This window comes from Mobula hypostoma, chromosome 3 (genome assembly GCF_963921235.1).
Source record: "Mobula hypostoma chromosome 3, sMobHyp1.1, whole genome shotgun sequence".
Lineage (NCBI taxonomy): Eukaryota > Metazoa > Chordata > Chondrichthyes > Myliobatiformes > Myliobatidae > Mobula > Mobula hypostoma.
Window position 1 is genome coordinate 196,076,232 of NC_086099.1, and position 24,851 is coordinate 196,101,082.

The following is a 24,851-nucleotide window of genomic DNA, read 5'->3' on the forward strand; positions in this document are numbered from 1 at the left end:
ATTACTAAAAGTGCTCCTCTGTTCAGCCAAGGTGGAATGCAGAGGGTGAGAAACATTGCGCAGAATCACCAGGATTTTCCAGAGGGTCCTTTGTTCTACCACAGCCTCCAGTGTGTCCAGTTTGATTCCTATAACAGAGCCAGCCTTTCTAATCAGTTTATTGAGCCCGTTGGCACCACCCGTGTTGATGGTATTGCCCCAGCATACTGCCGCACAGGAGATTGTACTGGCAACAACAGATTGGTGGAACATGTGAAGGAAAGGCTGGCACACCTCAAAGGACCTCAGTCTCCTCAGGAAGTAGAGGTGACTCTGGCCCCACCTGTATACAGCCTCTGTGCTGGTGCTCCACTCAAGTCTGTCATCCAGGTGTACCCCAAGTACTTGCACTTCCTTACCACATCCACATCCTCACCGTCAATAGTAACAGGGAGCGGTGCAGGCTTGGTCTTCCTAAAGTCCATCACCATCTCCTTTGTCTTACTGATGTTGAGCTGCAGATGATTCAGCTTGCACTATTTGACAATGTCCTCCACCAGGGCCCTGTACTTATCCTCCCACCTTCCCTGGCATAACTCAGTGTAGTATCTAATTACCTTCGTCATAGCTGCCTTTCCTCTCCCACAGCCCCCCTCTGTACCAATACCCTCCTCACCTGCCTCTCCCCAGCCCCCTGCACCATATCATTTACCCCCTCAGAGCCTTATTACTCCCCCTCCATCATATCACTCACCCACAGCACCTCCTCCTTCCCTGCAGAGTGTGGGGTGGGTAAGGAGGAGGGGGAGTCATAAGGTTTGTGGGGTTATGATGTGGAGCACAGTGCTGGGGCGAGGTAGGTGAGGAGGAGGTGGTAAAGAGGGGAAAGTGGGAGAGGACAGATTTTTTTCAAAATATACTTTATTCAAAAATAAATATATACAATAAACCATTCAATAACTTTTCATCCTTTACATACGTTTGCATTATACACAGTACATATCCGTATTTATAGCCACCCACGTGGCACTCCAGTAGTTCAGCTTACCATATCATTTCATTGTTGAGGGGTATACTCCCCGCCCTCCGACCCCTCCCACTCCCACGGGTGGAGAAACCTATACTGTGGTCCTTCCCCACCGGGCCTTTGCGGTGGCTGCACCAAGTTTCAGTGCGTCCCTCAGCACGTACTCCTGCAGTCGAGATTGATGATGAAGGTCTGGGCAATCTATCACTTTTACAGTCCTAGTAATTCCTCCATTACTACTTTTATACTGTTGGTAATTTCTTTGAACTCCAGATTAAATCTAGATCTGTGACCCTCCACTCTACTCAGTTTTTCTTTGCCTTCTTCTATGAATGCAGGCAGAAATGGTTTGTTTAATTTCTTCATCATTTGCCCCAGTATAATTAATGTATGCTAATCTTTTCTCACACCATATATGGACAGAAGTGCTGACATCATTTTGCTGATTCATACCAGCCTATATTAACATTTTGCTTTTCCCTTCCTTATCACTTCCCTTTGTCCTCCTTTGCTGAATTTAACATTTTCCCAATCCTCACTTTTACAGCATTATAAGCTTTTTCCTTTGATCATTTTCCATGTTTAAACCCTCATGCTATCCACAGCTGGACCAGTCGGGCTGTTTTGCCTTAAAGGGATAATGTATTACTTGCAAATTGTGTACTAATTCTTTAAATGTTAGCCAGTGGCAGTTTACTGTCATATCCTTGCATGTGGTTTTCTAATCTACCATAAACAACTCCAAAATATGATTTTTTTTAACCATCACTTTAATTACTCATCCCACTCTCAACTCTAACCTCCTGCCCTGTTCCAAAAAGTCTGAAATCAAATTTAAGGAACTACACCTGACTTGATTCATGACAAACTTCAAAGCTCAAGACTGAATTCAACTATTTTAGGTTACCCACCATTCCAATCTTATATCGCACATTTCTTGCATTTAGCTTTCTTTTCTACTTTTCTGCTATTTCAGAATTCACATATCATATTTAAATATCTTTCAGATATACTTTTCATTATTACCTTACATTTACCATGGTCTCTCAGGTGAGAGCACCATCATTCAAAGAGGTCAATCCTTTCACATCACTCTGAGCCCTTTGCTTTTCCCCTAGTCAATGGGCCCTCTTCTTCCTCTGTAGCTTTGAACTTGTTGCATTCATAATTTCTCCACCAATCCTGATGAAAGATCACCAACCCTGTTTCTCTTTGAACTGTTAAGTATTCCAAATTTTTCTGTTCATATTTCTGTATATACTTCTCACTTCCTCAGTAAAGCAGCCACCATAATCAAAGACCTGCCTCCCACTGATCCGAGACATTCTCCATTCTCCCCTCTTCCACTGAGCAGAAGATACAAAACCTGAAAAGCACAGAACACAAGGCTCAAGGAAAGCTTCCACCCCACTGTGATAAGAATGGTCCCCTCGTGTGAGAAAATGGACTCCTTACCTCATTTCTAACCTTGTTACGACCTTGCACCTTTTTGTCTACCTGCACTGCATTTTCTCAGTTGATGCTACACCTCCTACTGCACCTTTTACCTTGTACTACCCCAACGCACTGTTCAATGAATTGATATAGATGAACAACAGACAAATCAAGCTTTCCACTGTACCGTGGTGCATGTGACATTAATAAACTAATTTCAGTCCCAAGGTTTCAAGCATCTACTAGTTTCAAGCATCTACTAGTATCAAAGCCAGCAGAAATATAACACACAATGTGAAAGTGTTCCATTCACCGTCCGCCAGAACAGAATGAGGGACAGTTACATATTTTTCCCACTCCTTTTGCTTCAGACATCAGTTATTGTAAGTAAGAGTCAAAAACACCATTACATCTTGATGTCCTCAAGATTGAAAATCATATGTCTCAGGTTAATGTATCAAATTAGTTATGTAACAGTGCTACTGATGTGGTTCAGGGAACAAAATCTACATCTCTGCTGATCTGGGGCATTACTGGACCAGACTCAATATGGTTAACTCTTAATTGTCACCAGAATTCAGGAACCATTAGGAATGAGTCAAAAATGCCATCATTGCCAATAATATCAACCTCTCATTAACCAGCTTGAGAAAAAGCTGTTCATTCACTGAATCCTTAATGCAGCCATTTGAATTGATCCTTGCCAACTTAAAAATATTTATCTGTTCAATTCACAATATGTCTCCATATCTTTCAATTTATTTAACAGAAGCAAAATCTCTTCAATAATCAGGTTTTAAGTGGTGCAGCTTTAAGGCACATATCACTCTCTTACCTTTCTTCAGCTGAATATTGAGTTTCTTCCCGACTTTTTTGGTGCTAAAGCTTGTGGTAGGTGTAGAACTAATTCTTTGGGGAGTCAGGTTCTGACCTGTCGGAGGTTTTGATGCTGAATTCTGATTGTGAGGTAGGTGAGAATAAGAAGCAGTCTGATCTGCCTCATTTGTTGTTCGAGACAATCTCTGGGGTGTTTCATCAAGACTTGCGTTAATAGCACTCTTTCGATCATTGCCCTGAGTATCCATATTGATTCGACTGGAATAGCTGACATTTTTATCACCCAAAGGAACTTGTTCATACTGCTCTTTATTTGCTGCAGGGACCACATGGAACCAAATAACATGTGAACGCATGGCTTGGCGAAACATATGTTGCGCTCTGGTATAAGAAAGAAGAGAAATTAACAAATTAAACCCATCAGTCTTGATAGAGATTATTAACATAATTATATTCTTTAATTACACAGCATTGAAGGCTTTTTATGCAAATGCACCAACTCACTAAATATTAAATTGATTGAACTTTTATTTACATGTGACATTTAATATTTATGTACGCTGAGAGATTAGCAGTCAGGTACCAGTTCATGCACATTTTTAAAAAATGAAATTATATTCAAAGATAAAAGATAGTGCAATTACTTAAACCAAACGAGATATGAACTATGTATCCACCTTGTAATACAGCATAGGAATATACACCGTGCAGATACATACTGTTCAAATCGTATATTTCGCAAATCACCACCATTTATTTTGACGATGCAGTCATTCTCATTGAACAGTTTTTCCCGCTCGGCTTTACCACCTTTCTCCAGACGCTTCACCAGTAACCCTAGGGTCCTACAAGAAAATGATGACAGATCTTCATTTAACACTTGAATTATACGATACATAAAGTACTATGCAAAATTATCTCCTGTTATAGCAAATACATTTATATTAACATTCAGTTTGGCTTTTGAAAACCATGTTTCATTAATAAAGATTGGTCATTCCAATGTGGACACAAAACTCAGGTCAATCTATGACAAGTACATTGAAATATATTAAAACATCAATTACAAAAAAAAATCCACATTTTGCGTTTTACCTTAAAATGTTAATGCTGCACAAAGTGATATTTCCATTTTTTCCAAAACACTATCTGAAATTAAACACAACCTATTCTGTTTGTTCTAAAAAACACTGATAACCATTGCTGTTCTGCAGCTTAATTAAACTTAGAATTTCAAACCAAGTTAGTGAAAAACACTTCAGACCTTCATATCGTAAAATCGAAAAACACAGAGTAGCAGAATATTGAGTTCACTTCTTGTGAGGAAAAGCTTCATTAACAACTAAACTCACGGAATACAAGAACTATTCAATTAAGTCAAACTCCAAGCCCAATGCACTCATCTTCAACTTGCACATTTTAATAGCAATCTGTGTTTTTGGAGGTGTTGATTTTTAATTAAATCAAGATCACAACTGCTTGTACAGGTGGGCATAAAAGATCGAAGAGCATTGTTAAAAGATTAGGACTTCTGCAGGTGCTCAGATAACATTTTTTCTTGAAACACCCTCAAAATGGATCAACAAGATAGGCATTCCATTTGGTATTTTGTTTACTCTAATTTACGCAATTCATAGCTTCTCAGGGGTTTGGGAGACATCCTGAAGACACAGACATTGCATCTGAACCAAGAGTTTCTTTGCCATTTTATTTTGTTTTAATTATTTAGCTATCAGTCTTCTGCATATTCAAAAAGTACAAACGTCTTTTCGATCACACCAATTTAAATCTGAAGAGGAAAGCAAACACATATTTAAAGTGTTTGAGGCCATTGCTCAGAATATATGTATTGAATATTCTATTGGATGAATATTGTAGTAAGAACTTCTGTGTTTCGTGGCTGCATGTGGGAAGATGAGTCTCAGGTTTGCATATTCCTTGCATACTTTGATAATAAATGTACTTTGAATATTAAACTTTGACAATTTATTTTCCACACTTAAAATTAATTACTCTCAATGCAAGCAGTAAATGTGTAATGGACTATTCATTCATTTTGTGCCTTGTCATGTGACATGGGCAATTATGGCCTTTCCACAACCATGATTATTCTTGACAAATGTTTCTACAGAAGCAGTTTGCCATTGCCTTCTTTTGGGCCATGTCTTTACAAGATGGGTGACCCCAGCCATTACCAATACTCTTCAGAGATTGTCTGCAGGCCTCAGTGGTTGCATAACCAGGACCTGTGATCTGCACCAGCTGCTCTCAGGACCATCCAGCAGCTGCTCCCATGGCTTCATGTAACCCTGACCGGTTGGGGGCTGTGGGGGGGGGGGTGTAAGTAGGTGCTACACATTGCCCAAAGGTGACCTGCAGGTTAGCGGAGGGAAGGAGTACTTTATACCTCCTTTGGTAGAAACATATCTCCACCCCGCAAGTATGCATAATGGATACCTGCGCAAAATACATAGAATAGATAGCTCTACCCATCTGCAAGCTGACAAAAATCTGGGGACAAGGAATGAGTGTGATTACCAAAGTTTACAAAGAGAATTTTTTCAGTTTATATTGAGATTGGTTAGTGTATAAAGTGCACTAAGGTTGGTTCTGGAAGAAAATTAATCTCTAATATTCAAAGGGACCTGGGTGTACACCTAAAAGGAAAGAATTTGCAGAGTTTTGGGTAAAGGGTGGGGCAGTGGAACAAGCTGAACTACCCTTGCACAGAGTTACTATGAGGGACAAAAGGGCTCGTGCTTATACTGTAATCATGTTGCGATTCCGTGAAAATCTGGAGGGGCAACGTAAAGCCCAGTACTAGGAAGGAGCTATAAATTTATTGTGTAATAATTTATTTTCAGCATCTTATTATTTGACACTTGAAAATTTCGCTCAACACTTTACATGGAAGATACAAAGTCCTGAACTCTTAATTCAGTTAGTATTTGCTATCCTGTTGAATTACTTTAAACTAGTGCAGCAGGCAGCTAGTGTTACAGTTTAATTAGTGTAAACTATATCAAGTCACTTTTAACAATTCTCACAAATTATTCCTGCTGACAGCAGTTAGTGCCAGGAAATTGAAACATTTTTTTAAATAAGGCTTAGAATTGCCCGAGGTAGACTACAAGCCGTAAAAAGAGTGAGTCACATAAATTAACTGCCTATCCAAAGTAAAGTGATTCCAGTTCATCTTCATAAATGATGACATGAGGTAAATAGTACGATATGTGATAGGAGCACTACAGTGAATGATTGCAAGCTGAGATCGTAGCAATACTTGGGATGTTTCTCACAGCTGGATATTACACGGCATTTGTACACATCACTACCAGTTTAATCCACCTCAATACCTTATGGCTATCAATTCAGGCTGTCAAGTGCAATTTAAAGAATGGTGCTTCTGGAGAAATGCAGGTGAACCAGCTGTAGTCACCCACATGATGTTCCCAAATGTCTTTCTGCACTCGATTCGGACACCTGCCTGCTACATGTCAAGTCAAGTCACTTTTTATTGTCATTTCGACCATAACTGCTGGTACAGTACACAGTAAAAATGAGACAACGTTTTCAGGACCATGGTGCTACATGAAACAATATAAAAGCTACACTGAACTATGTAAAACAATACAAAAACTACACTAGATAACAGACCTACCCAGGACTGCATAAGGTGCACAAAACAGTGCAGGCATTACAATAAATAACAAACAAGACAATAGGCACAGTAGAGGGCAGTAGGTTGGTGTCAGTCCGGGCTCTGGGTATTTAGGAGTCTGATGGCTTGGGGGAATAAACTGTTACATCGTCTGGTTGTGAGAGCCTGAATGCTTCGGTGCCTTTTGCCGGATGGCAGGAGGGAGTAGAGTTTGTATGAGGGGTGCATGGGGTCTTTCATAATGCTGTTCACTTTACGGATGCAGTGCGTGGTGTAAATGTCTGTAATGGCGGGAAGAGAGACCCCAGTGATCTTCTCAGCGACCTCACTATCTACTGCAGGGTCTTGCGATCCGAGATGGTGCAATTTCCAAACCAGGCAGTGATGCAGCTGCTCAGGATGCTCTCAATACAACCTCTGTAGAAGGTGGTGAGGATGGGGGGTGGGAGATGGACTTTTCTCAGCCTTCACAGAAAGTAGAGACGCTGCTGGGCTTTCTTTGCTATGGAGCTGGTGTTGAGGGACCAGGTGAGATTCTCCGCCAGGTGAACACCAAGAAATTTGGTGCTCTTAACAATCTCTACGGAGGAGTCGTCGATGTTCAGTGGAGAGTGGTCACTCCGCGTCCTCCTGAAGTCAACAACCATCTCTTCCTTCAGATAGTCCTGACGAAGGGTCTCGGCCTGAAACGTCGACTGCACCTCTTCCTATAGATGCTGCTTGGCCTGCTGCGTTCACCAGCAACTTTGATGTATGTTGCTTGAATTTCCAGCATCTGCAGAATTCCTGTTGTAACCATCTCTTTTGTTTTGTTTATATTCAGAGACAGGTTGTTGGCTCTGCACCAGTCCATTAGCCGCTGCACCTCCTCTCTGTATGCTGACCCATCATTCTTGCTGATGAGACCCACCACAGTCGTGTCATCGGTGAACTCGATGATGCGGTTCGAGCTGTGTGTTGCAGCACAGTCACGGGTCAGCAGAGTGAACAGCAGTGGACTGAGCACACAGCCCTGGGGGGCCCCATGTCCAGTGTGATGGTGTTGGAGATGCTGCTTCCAATCTGGACTGATTGAGGTCTCCCAGTCAGGAAGTCTAGGATCCAGTTGCAGAGGGAGGTGCTCAGGCCCAGTAGGCTCAGCTTTCCAATCAGTTTCTGAGGAATGATTGTGTTGAATGCTGAAATGAAGTCTATGAATAGCATTCAAACATACGTGTCTTTTCAAATCACTTTCTGAGGCTTCACTAATCTTCAAATTAAACAAATATCATACAAGCATAAAAGACTTAATTTGTGTGTAATACTTTTTTGTGAAAGTAAACAAAAATAATCTGAAAAATATACAACTTCAATTTACATCAATGCCACTGTTAACAAATTAATTAAGTTCATTTATTGCGTTGTACCGTGGTATGAAATTGTCAAAATTTAGAAACAATAAATGAATGATGGAATACTATTTAATTAAAAATGTTAGCTAAAGGGTATCTCAACTGAGAGGATTTCATGTTCAAGATGGTGATATAGTAACAACCTGCATTTACTCTTCCTCAATGCAACTAAATATCCCTCAGTAACATTCTGTCTAAATCACATGCCCACATTAGAAAGAATCTTAACACTCATTCTTCCGACTTCAGTGAAAGCGTTACCAAAATTCTTCAGAAAAATGGATGCATGCAAATATATCTCATGGGAGGAAATTTATTCTGACATAAAGGGCAAGATAACAGACAGAAATATTATACAAGGCACAACAATTTGTAAATATACATCATAAGAGAGCAATGAGCAATCAGAATTAGTCCATGGAACTAATGGACACATTAATGGCCACATTAGAGGGCACATGGAATTTATTCCTGACAAGGTAATGCACTTTGGACAGTCTAATATGTGCAGGATCTTCGATGAATGGTGGATCTTTGAGTACTGATATACAAGTCCAACGATACTTGATCAGGAAGACACAAGTTCTCCATTCAATACATTGATCAGCCTTCTGCCTCTGCAGGTGCTGCCTCACCCACTGAGCTCCTCCAGTGGGTGTTGTCAGCACCAAATTCCAGCATCTGAAGCACTTTGATCAATCCCTGCCTTTCCAAGTGTATATTAATTCTAGATTTAAGATGATTTTCAATTAAATTTCCTACCACTGGCATTTGTCTCACATGTAAGTATCAACTTACCATTACTGTCCTTTGCAAATAAAAGTATCCGGGATCTTGGTCCCCACAAAAACCCGTAATAACTCATTTCTTAAATTTTATCATGTTCCAAAACTTAATCAATCCTCTCCATGAATTTTTCAACTGCCCTCTTAATTTAATCCCCTATATTTTCCATCCCCCAAAGGGCTTTCCACTTTCTGTTCTCAGTATCTGCCATGAAATTCCTTTCAGTTTTCTTTATCAAATCTTCAATTTCCCTTGGCATCAAGAGTTCATTACTCTAGTTCAGCGGTCCCCAACCACCGGGCCGCAAAGCATGTGCTACCAGGCCGCAAGGAAACAATATGATTTGGCGATATAAGTCAGCTGCATCTTTCCTCATTCCCTGTCACGCCCACTGTGGAGCTTGAACGCACGCAAGGTCATTACCTGCTTGTCATCCATGTCAGTGCGGAAAGGAGATCAACTCCTCGAGCTTGCAAATGACGGAGGGCTGAAAAGTATGTTTGACATAACATCTCTGTTGGCATTCCGGATCAAAGTCAAGGCTAAATATCCTGAGATAGCCATGAAAGCACTGAAAACGTTGCTTCCAACATATCTCTGCAATGAATGCAATGAAAACTAAATTGCAGAATAGACTGGACATAAGGAACCCCGTTCGAGTATCGCTGTCTCCCATCACTCCTCGATGGCACTGTCTTGTTGCAGAGAAACAAGCCCATGGCTCCCACTGATTCAGCGATATTGGTGCGTTGCAATGATTTTATATGTTCATATGGGGAAAATATGTGCTGTGTATTTAATATCCAAACATTACTTAAAATGTTATGATGCTATTGACTTATAAGTGACTTATATAATCATATAACAATTACAGCACGGAAACAGGCCATCTCTGCCCTTCTAGTCCGTGCCGAACGCTACTCTCACCTAGTCCCACTGACCTGCACTCAGCCCATAACCCTCCATTCCTTTCCTGTCCATATACCTATCCAATTTTTCTTTAAATGATAATATCAAACCTGCCTCAACCACTTCTATTGGAAGTTTGTTCAACACTTACTTCAAGCTCCCCTGTCCTCCTGGGATAACTGACTTATCACTATATTCATGCAAGGAAAATATGTGCTGTGTGTTTAATATTAAATTCGTTAGATAAACCCTTTTAGAAACGAAATTGAGTGTATTAGCCTCTTATCACCTATATTCCGGTCGTGATTAACACCCCCCACCCCGTACAGAATCGCCAAAAACTATTTGTAGAAAAAAATCAGCATGTACACGCATGTGCAGTGGTGCCCGCGCAAGGCTTCATGGTCATTGTAGCCTTTCTCGGGGTAAACACAACGTACTTGACTGCTACTCTTGTCCGTTGGCAACACTACCCCACCCCCCAGGCCGGCCGATCCGCAAGAATATTGTCAATAATAAACCAGTCCGCGTTGCAAAAAAGGTTGGGGACCCCTGCTCTAGTTCATAGCGTTGTACAGCACAGAAGCAGGCCTTCTGCCAGACTGATCCATGCCTAACAGGATCAAAGTTCAAGGTACATTTATTATCAAAGTATTGTATACTATAGAGATCCTCGAGATTCCCTCCTTACAGGCAGCCACACAAAAAAAATAAATCAATTTTTAAAAAGAGCATCAAACACCCAATGTGCAAAATTAAAAAAAAAACAAATAGTACAAACAATAAAAGCAAGCAAAGAAGATTCAGAACTGAAATTCACAAAAGTGAGTCCACAGCCATGAAGCTGGCCATCACAGCAGCCAATCCAGGACCCATTACTTGCAGTTCACAGCCCCAGTTCAGCACAGAGACAAATTAAACAGTGTGGAACAGCAAGCACCCCTCACCTCTAGCCCTGACACCCTGACCTCATGAATCTGGCCTGGCACTTAAATTGACCAAACAGCAAGCCATTCCTCACCATCAGAACTGGGACCTGCTGCGCTGATACACTCTTGGGCCCACGATTAGCCACATTGATTCAGCCCCGACCCAACCATTCCCAATTTGGTCCAAAATTTAAATCGGTTAAAGCTCAGCTTGTTCCTAGCTCTTTGGGTCCGGAGCAAGGAGCAAGTTTAACATAAATCTATTATCAAGTTATGTATTCCACATTAAACCCTGAGCTTCATCACCTTACAGCCAGGCACAAGACAAAAAAGCACAATAGAATCCACGAAAAACACACACAACAAAGGCCATCAGACACCCGATGTGCAAAAAAAAACAAATCACACAAGCAATAAAAAAGTAAACAAATAATACACAGACGGTGAACAGCAAGGACCCCAAAGGCGAGTCCGCAGCCATGAAGACAGTTCAGCGCAGAAGCAAGTGAAGCCAATCCAGCAGCACGATGGCTGCAGGCCACAGCTGTGGAGTTTGTTCAGCGCTGAGGTGAATGAAGCTTGTCTCAAGCCCAGCAGCTGCAGAGCAACAACTGCTCCAAAACCTGGTGGTGTGGTCCCAAGACCCCTGCACCACCTGTCTGATGGTAGCAGCAAGAAGAGAGGGAGATGGGTCAAAGCAGACTCAGGTGGAAGATTTTGGCTGAGATGGAGAAGTGAGCTGAACGCCAGTTTGTCATCCGCACTTGGCCTTGATGCCTTAATATTCTTAATCTTGCCCATACAGAAATTGGCTAAACATCCACTCTTGGATCGTGATGCTTCCGTATGCCCTGAAATCTGTCCCAGCAATGGCCACTGTGGAGATGGTTACTCCTGCGGTCCTGAGAGTCCAGTTCACCGAATCCTTCAAAAGGCCACATAAACATCAGATCATTCAGACAGTTCAAAAGCATACCTCCCAAAAGGAGATTTCAGACTGCAGATTGCAGTGCTTAAGGTCCAGAAGAGGCATATTTAGTAGAATAGCTTGTAGTTTTGTGAGCTGCCCACAAAATGTCACCATATAACTCCTCGCCATCTTGTCAAGGACCCACCAAAGTATTCAGTGGGATGCCCCATCAAAGCCAGTCTCATCTTCCAGCATCTGGCAGATGAATCTTTCTATTCCATGTACCTGTCCAAATGTTTTCTAGAAATTGTCATTGCACCTGCCTCAACCAGTAGCTCGGGCAGCTAATTCCACATAGTTAATATCCTTTATGTAAAAAGATTCCCCTAAAATTTCTCTTAAATCTTTCCCCTCTTACCTTAGACCTATGAACTCCAGTTTGAGATTCCCCAACTCTGGGATAGAGACTGATTGTATTCACCACATCTATGCCCCTTCATGATTTTATACACCTCTACGTGATGACCTCTCAGTCTGCTACAACCTAAGGAATAAAGTGCTAGCCTGTGGTTCTTAACTTTCACCCTGAAGGAAACATATTGGCCTTCAGTTGTCATGACTTCACTTTTGAAATATTCCCAAGTGTTGGATGTAACAACTTGCAAGTAGCTGCTCCTAGTCAACCTTTGCATTGTCCTGTCACATGATACTGAAGTTCACTTTTCCCCAAATTCAAGACCTTAATTTCTGGACCATTCAAATCCATTTCCAAAGTTATCTTGCGTAACTTATTCTCAAATGTTCTCCCATTTGCTCTTCAACCATTTGCCCAGCTGCTTTCTTTATGATTGATTCTAGTATTGACCATTCTCTTGCAGTCCTAGGTAGATAATACTTCAAAATGTCTCTAAGGTGCACTTTACACACTGTACCCCATCTAAACCTTGAAAACTATGTGAATGCAGGTTAATGCCGGGGAAATTGAAATCCCACAACAGTATAACCCCGCAGTTGGCCACCACATCTACGTGCATGTTGTCCTACTGGTCTGGGTTCTACATGCAAATGTCCCTTGCACAATCGTCAATCATCCTGGCTTTTTCAAATGCATCATCACAAATAAGGCAAAATTGATTAAATATGCCTTGGACTAACTATGGGGTAACTGTAGCTAGTGAGCTGGTGTTTTTGACCAACCACAAATTCCATAGCCATAGTACTTGAGTCCACTCCTTCCCTGACCACCATCTTGGTTAAATCAGATGGGTCATAACAATGACAAGAAACATAATCACAAACTGACCTTCTGATTCTATAATTTTGAAACTCCCATCTTTGATCTTTAACTCAATTCAAAGATTGATCAATTCTTTTCTTTTTGTCACTTAAGAAACAACTATTCCTGGGATTGGCTTGACCACCATCATTTTCTCTATCATATTTCCAGTCAGTTCCAGTACTGCTGCATATATCTTGCTCTTCATCTGTTTACAGTGCTCCAAATTTATTTCCTCACACTTTCAAGCTCCGACCGACATCTATACCAAAACTCCAATTGGACTAGTTTTGTGCGATGACCGAATTTGTCACATCACGTAAAACCTTGGCTTCAATATTTGAGTTCAATCTTTTTTAAAATTGCCCCTGAAAACCATGTTGTTGATATGTGTGTTTAGCCCTATTAATTTCTTCTTGTTCACTTGTTACAATCTCCCTGGTGCCTCAGAATGAACCTTAAAAACCATTATGTTTTAACCATGCATTAAAAGGTGAATGTTACTGCAGATGCTGGAAATTGTATTACATTAGATCCAAAAAAGACAAAATGCAGAGAAGCCTATGAAAAATTTCATGCAACTTCTAATTTCAAGGCAAGTTCAGAAGAGAAGCTAATAATTTATTGTACTTAAAATTTTTCAAAGAACTCATGAAAGGCCAATCTGTATCTTTTTATCATTTAATTTCATGGAGAAAAACAATTACACACAGGCAAAAGGCTTTTTGATGATAACTTTCTGTCTGCTTGCCTTACATTATGCTTGATGTATGTCACTGAATAACTTTCCTGACCCTTCCAAGGTTCAACACCAATGACAAGATGCAACCACTGCCTGAATATTCAGTGCATAGATCACACTAGGCTCAGACTTTTGTGGAACTGCAGAGGCTTTCATGTGTCAAAGCTGTGGTAAGCTCTGTGCATCACTGGAAAAGATTTATTTTCGCAGTTGTCCCCATTATTAGAATGCAAATAACATATTTTCATACTACTAAAAATGTACATTTGCTAAAGCAGTTTTGCTCAGTCACACAAAGAAACAAATAGAGACAATTTCCAACAAATTGGAAAACCCATCAACCAAAACCACTTCATCTAAGTCAACATGGCACAACAGATGAGGTTTAGTTGCCGTCTAAATAAAGTAGTGCAAGGTTTAATACATGAAAGTTTTTTCTGAGAATATAACTGCAAAATTAGGTTTCTCTATTGAACAGCACCTTCAGAAGTTAGGGGAAACATTCTTGTTGTGAAAATGATATTCCTAGCTACAGTGTTCTTTGCAAAATTTTACATGGTGGGGGTAGTTTGCTTGGATTGCAATTTTGATTTTAAAGCTTTGTTTGATATTCATGAGCTGAGAAAGACTTAACATCAAAACTCATAGGGGAAAAACACTAAGGATAACAAGCCCTATTAGTGGAATTCAATGCCATCCATCCATCTTAGCATGGCATTATTCAATCAATTCTGACATTATTCTCACGCACTGAAGTTCTTTGGGTAATATTTCTACATTTTTTTACACTTGACATATATTACGAAGAGTATGCTTCTGCCTCAAGCCTGCTTTAATGAATGCTTCTCTTCTGATCAAAGCTCAGAGAGACGGCTGTTTAAAGGGAATCATGTGGGTTGAGTGGAAAAAAAACATTTTGCTATGTCTATGTTCTCATGCCAGTTCATGCGCAGACAGTCTGTCACAGAGGAGTTAGAATGGCAATAATATGCATGACCTAAAAGCTCAAGATAAAGCACAAAGAAACTGATGAATTCATGAGGATATCAAATTTAAAACTGCAGTGTTTGTTCCTTTTTCATCCAGGATGATTTTCAAACCCAAGGCAAGAGTATATAACCATCATGTCAGTAGAAACATGATTGCTGTTTTGTCCCTAGCTTCTAATTTGATAAAAAAATTTTCAAGAAAACATTGAAAAATACTAAAATAAAAATGCCACTACTCCAAAGCACTCAAATATCATTTCTGAGGTGAAAGCAGAGAACTTTCCAATTGTTATTTTAAGCATTCAATTTATTTGACACTGCAGATTTAATTAAAATAAAATACAATTATAAAACTAAAAAAGATGCAGAATGTGTTGTTACTTTACCTTCCACCTGTGGAACTGAAAGGCACTACATGGATTCCCAAAGGTCCTCCATCATTGGAGACTTCAACCAGCTTTAGCACGTCACTGTGAGACAATGATGAATGAAGTAACACAATGTGAAGTAAATGACCCAAATTAAAAACAAAAATACTTTACCATTTATGCAGACAATACAGTGTACTAATCCAATTATACAAGAAACTGGTCAATGAGCAAAAATTTTTAAAAATAATAAAATAACCATGAAAACAATGTGCAAACTATTTGACATAAAACTAAAGAACCTTGGCGACCAAATCCCTTATTGAATAGGAAAACTCCTTTACTAGAATAGTTGATTATTAGGAGGCTGGTCTGCTTGGATTTGTTTGAAAGAAAACAATCACCTCAGCTACAAACAAAATATGCTGCTTTGTACAGCAAAGGCATCAGCAGTCAGACATGACGTGATGAAGAGACTCAGATGAAAAGTTATCCTCATTTTGACATAGCCTTCCAGATGATCTGTCTGCAGGATTTCCTAGAGAATATCGTTCACTTTTTAATTAAAAATTAGATGATTAAAATGTTTTATATGAGTAGAAATGAATGCATATTGAAGTCTTGGAAAAATATTACCTGCCAAATATTAGTCAGACCAATAGAAACACCTACTTCAGCCAACAATTATATTGTTCTTGTTTTCTATAGTACCTCATAAACATGATGTTGTACCAATGTAATTTTTCCTGCTATTTAGGCAGTTTTGAATCAGCAGGTAATACTGGCCAATAACAAACTCACTTAGCTGAATAAGGGCTATTATAAACTGAACCTTTATGGGCAACAAACAGCATGCAACAATTAATTAGTTACTGATGCAAGCATACCTAAGCGAAAAACTCTGTCCGTGCTCAAGGCAAGAATCAGCACGAATAACTGGCTCAGTCCTGTTGTTCTCGTCTTCTGTCCCTTCCTCCTCCTAGATGGAAAAAAGAACTTCCAGTCACAAAAACAAGAATCATCATCTAAATAATATACACCACAATCAGATAGCACCACATCCATGTAGAATGCCTCTCCCTAGAATATGTAAGATAAAATTGCAATGCTACACTACACACCAGTTACAGTATGGTCTTTTTTTTTTGCTAGCAAAAGAATAGCATTATTTTTCTGTGGTTTCCATGCTAAGCCACAATGCAATAAGCTTAGTTTCTCTTATAATACATGAAAATCTCTGATGTGAACAAATAGAAATCTTAATATTTTGTTGTTAAAAGGATTTCAATGCAACCACAAAGGTTAAAAATACATAAGGTCCTGACTGGAAAATTTCTGGGATTCCTTTCTGCTATGATTTAATCATTAGGGTCAAGATAAAAGATCATTGCTAACTCACAATTCCTCCTTTCATTTTATTGTCCACAGCTGGTTTTTCAGTACAACTTTAATAATGGTAACATGATGCCCTAGATAGACATTTAAACCGGGAACCAAATTTCATCAACAAAATTCCCTCTAGCAATGACAAACCACTGACAGCATCTTAAGATGAACAATTCAATATAAACTGCAACAATTCTGCCCAATTATGTCATTGGATGATTGTGAAAATTGAGACAACACAACAAAACTGTATTCATTATTCTGAAAAGGAACAGAAAATTAGTAACTATCAATAAAGGAACATGCAAAGAGCTATGTTGACTATCGTTTTTGTCTTTACTCTCCAATTTAGTTCTTTTTGAAGCCTTGAAATTCACATTGTTCAACTAATAAAGAATAACTAGCTAAGTTTACTTTATCAAGTCGTGCCCCCATACTCTCAGTGGCCACTTTATTAGGTACCTCTTGTACTTCTGTTTGTGGTCTTCAACAGCTATCCACTTCAAGGTCCAACATGTTGTGCATTTAGAAATGCTTTTCTGCACACCACTATTGTTACACATGGCTATTTGGGTTACTGTCGCCTTCCTGTCAGCTTGAACCAATCTGGCCACTCTCTTCATTAACTGCTGCTCACTGGATGTGTGTGTGTTTCTCGTACCATTCTCTGCAAACTACAGAGCATGTAAGCTTATGCATGAAAATCCCAGGAGATCAGCAGTGTTTGAGATACTCAGACCACCCCATCTGGCACCAACAATCATTCCACGATCAAAGTCACTGAGATCACATTTCTTCGCCATTCTGATGTTTAGTCTGAACAACAGCTGAACCTCTTGACCATGTCTACATGCTTTTATGCGTTGGATTGCTGCCACAAGATTGGTGAATTATATATTTGCATTATCAAACAGTGTACGGTTTGCCACTAAGTTTATTTGAACAGTATTATGGAAAATACTGAAGTTAATTCCGACAATGGTGATGCTCTCCAATCCTTGGAAGGTTTGACATAACCAAGATTACTTAACACTTAACCCTATCTTCTAATGATTATAAGACTATTAGATAGAGCCATGTGTCACATTCGTTATCTGGGAAAATTGACCGCAATGAAACTCAACTGCATACTTCGTCAGCTGACTCTGTTTTAGTTGTAAAGAACAAAGGTGCTTGTAGTTCAGGGCTTTGCACTCTTCTGGATCAAGGGGACTTTTAAGAAAAGTTGGTAAGTGCAGTTGTAGTGATGAAATTATTAATAACTTTGAAAAGAAAAATATTATTTCAATATTGCATGCTCATTTTGACTTTCGTATTTTCAAGGAATCATTCAGCATAACTTAGGCTCGATGTTTCCATAAAATTTATTTTATTGCATTATTTTAAAAGCTGAGGTGCAATCTCTTTCAGCAATTTTTAGAGATCAGCAAACTTTGAGTGGGCATTACCCAAGGGTTTGGACATCAATCAGCAAAATGATGAAAAAAGATGGGTTATGAGCCAGGAACACATTACTTAATAAGCGGGTGGATATTAAAGCCAAGAATAAAATGGATATAGCCACTAATGCAAATTTCCTCAGAGAAGCACTAAGAACCAAACCTTTGACACTTACACTCTGTAGTAAGCTTCTACTATTTTTTTTCTTCAACGTTACACATCAGGACAGTGAATTGAAAAGAGAGGGGGAAAAAAAGGAAAAAAAAACCAAAGCGTTATTACTTCAGGGTGATGATATTTTCTTTCAAGAATACCAGCATTCATTTCTGTTCCATCTGTCAAGCATAAAGAATCAAGCAACTTGGAATTTTTTGGAGGTCAGGCACTGCCTTTCAAGTCATACAAATGCAAACCTTAAGTAAAATAGGCCAAATAAATTGCTGGAGTGAACATTAATGAGCTTTCCACACTATACAAAAATAATCATTGTCCTTCACTATGCACCAAGTTAAAAATCAGGCACTTAAACAAACATCTTCACTCAATGTCTGAAAGATAAGGCTGCTTGCAAGCTAGTCACTCATTCATGCCAGACATACTTTGATAATGCGTTTGTCATGATACTTAAATATTTATGTGCTGACACAAACTCTGCCACTGACAGTATTTCACAGATTGACATAAAGGTTAGTGCTAATGCAGGAACCCAGAAGACGCTTCAGTCCATGCAGTAATGTTGTTATTCTTTAAGCATGGCTGACAGCAGAGGTCCGGGCATGGCTGAGAGATGGGGAAGCTGCTTCTGATCGGGGGATAAGACAGCTCTCAGGTCAGCAAGAGCTGCGCTTTCCCGCACCATCACAAAGGCAAAGGAGCCATTTCTGTGACACCAAAGGGATGAGTGACACGTGGCAGGGCATTCAGTCCATAATGGCCTACAAGCCCACCCTGTGCGCCAGTGACAGTAATGCTTCTATTCCTGATAGGTTGAATGTCTTCTATGCAAGGAACAATGTGTCAGCAAGGAAGGCCCACACACCTCCCAAGGAGCAGGTACTCTGTCTGGCTGCAGCTCCTGAGAGGAAGACCCTAACCAGGATGGGGCCTGATAACATACCTGGTTGTGTGCAGAAGCACTGTGCATCCCAGTTAACTCCGGTTCTGAAAGACATCTTCAACATCTCTCTGGAACAGTCTACTGCCCCTTCAAGCTTCAAGGTAGCCACCATCATCCAATGTCCAAGAGAATGACAGTAACCTGCCTTAACGACTACCGTCCAGTGGCACAGACCTCATCAATAATCGAGTGCTTTGAGCAACTAGTTATGGATAACATTAAATCCCATCTTCTTGCTACACTGCACCCTTTCCAGTTCGCTTATTGCTCAAATCAGTTCACTGATGTTGCCATAGCCTCTGCACTGTCTTCCATCCTGCCCCACCTGGAAACTGCTACCTCATATGACAGGATGCTATTTATTGACTTCAGCTCAGTGTTTGATACATTCATCCCTCAGAAGCTGGAGAACAAACTGTCCATGTTCGGTCTCAACACCCATCTCTGTAATTGGATACTGGACGCCTTGGCAGAAAGACCACAGTCTGTCCCGTGTTGGCAGCAACGTCACACTCAGCACCAGTGCTCCCCAGGGCTGCGAGCTCAGCTCCCTGCCGCAGATCACGCTGTTGATACACAATGCCATTGCTAAATCCAGTTCAAACTGAATCGTCAGCTCGCTAATGACACAATAGTGGTTGGCCACGTCAACGATGATGATGAGACTGTGTCCAGACAGGAGGTACAGAGACTGGCTGAATGGTGTGAGTACAATAACTTGAGTCTCAATGTGGACAAGACCAAAGAGATGATTATGAACTTTAGAAAGTGCAGGGTTTAAGGGGTCGGCACAACATTGTGGGCCAAAGGGCCTGTACTGTGCTGTACTGTTCTATGTAAGAGAAGGATTGCTAACCTCTTGCACCAAGACATTTTCTGCATATTTTACAAATTATATTCTAATATGCCGATAAAGGCCCTGCATAAAATAGAAAATTGCTCTAATGTGCTGAGGATCATTCAAGGCTGCCTGACGCCATGGAGATCATCGACTGCAACAAGAAGTTAAAAGTGTGACACAGATGTAATGATATGCAGTTTTAAAGCACATTGAACATTACAAAACGTTTTGAATGCTTCATAGGAACACTGCTAAGTATAATTGGATGCTAAACCACATAAATTTATATTAATGGAGATAAGCAAGATTTTAACGTGCCTCTGAAAATAAGAGGAAGTTACCAGGAAAGTTGATAAAGGCAAGGCAGTGGATGTTGTCTACATGGGCTTTCGCAAGGCATTTGACAAGGTCCTGCATGGGCAGTTGGTTAAGAAGGTTCAGTTGTTCGGCCTTCCAAATGAGGTAGTAAATATGATTAGACATTGACTTTGTGGGAGAAACCAGAGACTGGTTGCAGATGATTGCCTCTCTGACTGGAGGCCTGTGACTCATGTTGTGCTGTAGGCATCAGTGCCAATCCATTGTTATTTGTCATCTATATCAATGATCTAGATGATAATATGCTTAACTGGATCAGCAAATTTGTGGATGACACCAAGATTGGGGTGTAGTGGACAGCAAGCGAGGAAGGCTATCACGGCTTGCAGCAGGATCTGGACCAGCTGTAAAAAAATGGGCTGAAAAATAGCAGATGGAATTTAATGCAGACAAGTTTTTATGTGTGATTCATCTGCAGATTTTATCCTTACATTCAGAAGTTTTGTGTTATGTGGACTACTGTGCTTTAGACATTGGTTCGAAGAAACGTTGTCTCATCTCTCGCTCTGTTTTGTGTGTGTGTGTAGACCCATCTAATCTGACATCCACTGCCACACCGCTGCTGTCTTCAATCTCGTTGTGGAGAAGCTTGGTAACACACAAGAGGAAGATGTTAAAGAGCACTGGCGCTAGCACAGACTCCTGCCTCACAGGAGGCTCCACGTAACCACCAAACTCCGTAGAGAGCAGGCCCTGAAGCTGCAGTATGCAGACGACCGTGCTCTTGTGGCCCATACTCCGGAGGATCTTCAGACCGTCCTTGCTGTGGCGGTGAGAGCGTACAGCAGGATGGAGCTGACTGTCAATACCACCAAGACAGAAGTGGTTTGCCAATGGAGTACCAGTGTCCCACCCACTCTACCTGCTTTCACTGTTGGTGATGAAAACCTGTCAGTAGTGCCATCTTTCAAATATCTGGGGAGCATTCTCACTGAGGATAGCGGCATTGACAACAATATCCAGAGTCGCATTAAACAGGCATCAGCTGCCTTTGGGAGATTTTGGCGCACAGTCTTTCAGAACGGGAGCCTTCGTCCCTCCACATAGGTCGCCGTATACCAAGCAGTCTGTGTCACCACCCTCCTTTACAGCTGTGAAGCTTGGGTAACCTACAGCGGTCACATCAAGTCCTTGGAGCACTTCCACATAAGCTGCCTCCAGCACATCCTGGGAATTACCTGGCATGAGTGGGTGCCTCACACTGAAATACTTGTAAAGACCAACTGCAGGAGTATTGAGGCCATGATCACCCAGCGTGAGCTGCAGTGGCTGGGGCACGTGATAAGGATACCCCCATGTCGGCTACCCCGCAGAGTGTTATACGGCCAGCTACATCATGGTCGACGCTCAGCTGGAGGGCTGAAGAAGCACTATAAGGATCAGATGAAGAATGCTTTAAGGAAGTGCAAGATCAGACCCGAGGACCTGGAGGATGTTGCTGCTGACCGTACCACTTGGCGACAGCTGTGATCTCACCGTTAAAGGAGTGGACGTCGTCATTGGATTTTGATGGACAACCGAAGAAGTGTATAGACACACACACACATTATATGGTTATATACATTAATTACATGTATATAGTTAAATGGCAAAAAACTTTACTTAACTTGAAGTGTGAGGTGCTGCACCTTGAGAGGACTTACCAGGGTAGGTCTTACATGGTGAGCAGTAGGACACCATGGAGTGCGGTAAAACAGTGGGATTTGAAAAGACAGATCCATAATTCCGGGAACGTGACATCTCAAGTAGACCAGGTAAAAAGAAAGCTTTTGACACATTGGCCATCATAAATCAATGTATTAAGTACAGGAGTTGGGATGTCAAGTTGAAATTGTATTAGAAGTTGGTGAGGCCTAATTTGTATTATTGTGCCAGTTTTGGTCACATACCTGCAGGAAAGATGTAAATAAGATTGAAAGAGTGCAGAGAAAATTTACAAGGATGTTGCTGGGACTGGAGGAGCTGAGCTACAGGTTAAAATAAGTAATGCAAAAAAACAGAAATAAAAAGGTAGTGCTCATGGGTTCAGTGTCCACTTAGAAACTGGATGGCAGAAGGGAAGAAGTTGTTCCTGATTTGCTGAGAGTGTGCCTTCAGGTTTCTGCACCTTCTCCTGATGGTAACAATGTGAAGAGGACATGTCCTGTATGGGGGCGATTCCTAAGACCATAAGATATAGGAGAAGTAGGCCACTTGGCCCATCGAGTCTGCTCCGCCATTCAATCATGGGCTGATCCAATTCTCCCGGTCATCACCACTCCCCTGCCTTCTCCCGATATCCTTTATTGCCCTGGCTAATCAAGAACCTATCTATCACTGCCTTAAATACACCCAATGACTTGGCCTCCACAGTCGCTTGTGACAACAAATTCCACAAATTTACCACCCTCTAACTAAAGTAATTTCTCCACATCTCTGTTCTAAATGGACGTCCTTCAATCCCGAAGTCGTGCCCACTTGTCCTAGACTCCCCTACCATGGGAAATAAATTCAGGGCTTTTAACATTTGAAGTGTTCCTATGAGATCCCCCTCATTGTCCTGAACTCCAGGGAATACAGCCCAAGAGCTGCCAGACGTTCCTCATACGGTAACCTTTTCATTCCTGGAATCATTCTCGTGAATCATCTCTGGACCCCCTCCAAATGTTAGTATATCCTTTCTAAAATAAGGAGCCCAAAACTGCACACAATACTCCAAGTGTGCTCTCATGAGTGCCTAATAGAGACTCAACATCACATCCCTGCTCTTAAATTCTATATCTCTAGAAATGAATGTCAATATTGCATTCGCCTTCTTCACCACCAACTAAACCTGGAGGTTAACCTTTAGGGTATCTTGCCCAAGGACTCCCAAGTCCCTTTGCAACTCTACATTTTGAATTCTCTCCCAATCTAAGTAATAGCCTGCCCGTTTATTTCTTCCACCAAAGTGCATGACCATACACTTTCCAACGTTGTATTTCATTTGGCACTTCTTTGTCCATTCCCCTAAACTATCCAAGTCTCTCTGCAGGCTCTCTGTTTCCTCAACACTACCCACTCCTCCACCTATCTTTGTATCATCGGCAAATTTAGCCAGAAATCCATTAATCCGATATGTTGTGTATGTGGCCTGGTTACACAACAATGTTATTAATAAAAACGCTGGAGATGGGAGCTAAGGTTCATGGTTCTTTACTGGCAGAAACCGAACTCAGCACACATGTACAGATCAATACGCGCCTAGTAGTTCATGCTCAGTACGCACCTAATAGCGTATGCAACAACGTGTTACTAAAACATAAAGTAGTCCCTTATTATACTGTAGGCTATACGGTACACCATAGTCCAAATCATTGACATACATCCGAAAAAGCAGCTGTGCCAACACCAATCCATGGAACTCCACTGGTAATCGGCAGCCAGCCAGAATAGAATCCCTTTATTCCCACTCTGTTTCCTGCTGATCAGCCAATTCTCCACCCATGCTAGTAACTCCCCTGTAATTCTATGGGCTCTTATCTTGCTAAGCAGCCTCACGTGCAGCACCTTGTCAAAGGCCTTCTGAAAATCCAAGTACACCACGTCTACTACAACTCCTTTGTCTACCCTACTTGTAATTTCCTCAAAAAATTGCACTAGGTTAGTCAGGCATGATTTTCCTTTCAGGAAACCATGCTGGCTTTGACCTATCTTGTCATGTGCCTCCATGTACTCCGTAATCTCATCCCTAACAATCAATTCCAATAACTTCCCAACCACTGATGTCAGGCTAACAGGTCTATAGTTTCCTTTCTGCTGCCTCCCGCTCTTCTTAAATAGCGGAGTAACATTTGCAATTTTCTAGTCATCTGGTACAAAACCAGAACCTATCAATTCTTGAAAGATCATTGTTAATGCCTCTGCAATCTCTCCAGCTACTTCCTTCAGAACCTGATGGTGCATTTCATCAGGTCCAGGAGATTTATCCACCCTCAGACCATTAAGCTTCCTGAGCGCCTTCTCAGTTGTAATTTTCACTGCACATACTTCACTTCCGTGACACTCTTGAATGTCCAGTATACTGCAGATGTCTTCCTCTGTGAAGACTGATGCAAAATACGCATTCAGTTCCTCTGCCATCTCTGTGCATCTCATTACAATATCTCCTGCATCATTTTCTATTCATCCTATATCCACCCTCAACTTTCTTTTACCCTTTATACACTTAAAAAAACTTTTAGTATCTTCTTTGATATTAGTCGCCAGCTTCCTTTCATAATTCATTTTTTCCTTCCAAATGACCTTCTTAGTTTCCTTCTGCAAATTTTTAAAAAGCTTCCCAATCCTCTATCTTCCCACTCGCTTTAGATTCCTTGTATGCCCTCTCTTTTGCTTTTGATGAACACTGCCTTCCTGAGGCACCATTCCTTGAAGATACTATGGAGGCTAGTCCCCATGATAGAGATGACTAATTTTGCAAGTTTCTGCAA

At 40.9% G+C, this 24,851-nt stretch overlaps 1 protein-coding gene across 5 annotated transcripts in view; it reads right to left on the bottom strand.

Annotated features, from left to right (window-relative positions):
• Positions 1–24,851, bottom strand: part of pard3aa (par-3 family cell polarity regulator alpha, a) — an 883,471-nt gene that overhangs the window by 347,577 nt on the left and 511,043 nt on the right. For all 5 annotated transcript variants that reach the window (XM_063044362.1, XM_063044364.1, XM_063044363.1 and 2 more), the window contains exons 6-9: positions 16,126–16,217; positions 15,257–15,340; positions 3,997–4,122; positions 3,276–3,658 (exon numbers count right to left, since the gene is read on the bottom strand). In XM_063044362.1, the coding sequence (XP_062900432.1) occupies positions 3,276–3,658; positions 3,997–4,122; positions 15,257–15,340; positions 16,126–16,217 (685 nt within the window). The remainder of the gene's footprint in view (positions 1–3,275; positions 3,659–3,996; positions 4,123–15,256; positions 15,341–16,125; positions 16,218–24,851) is intronic.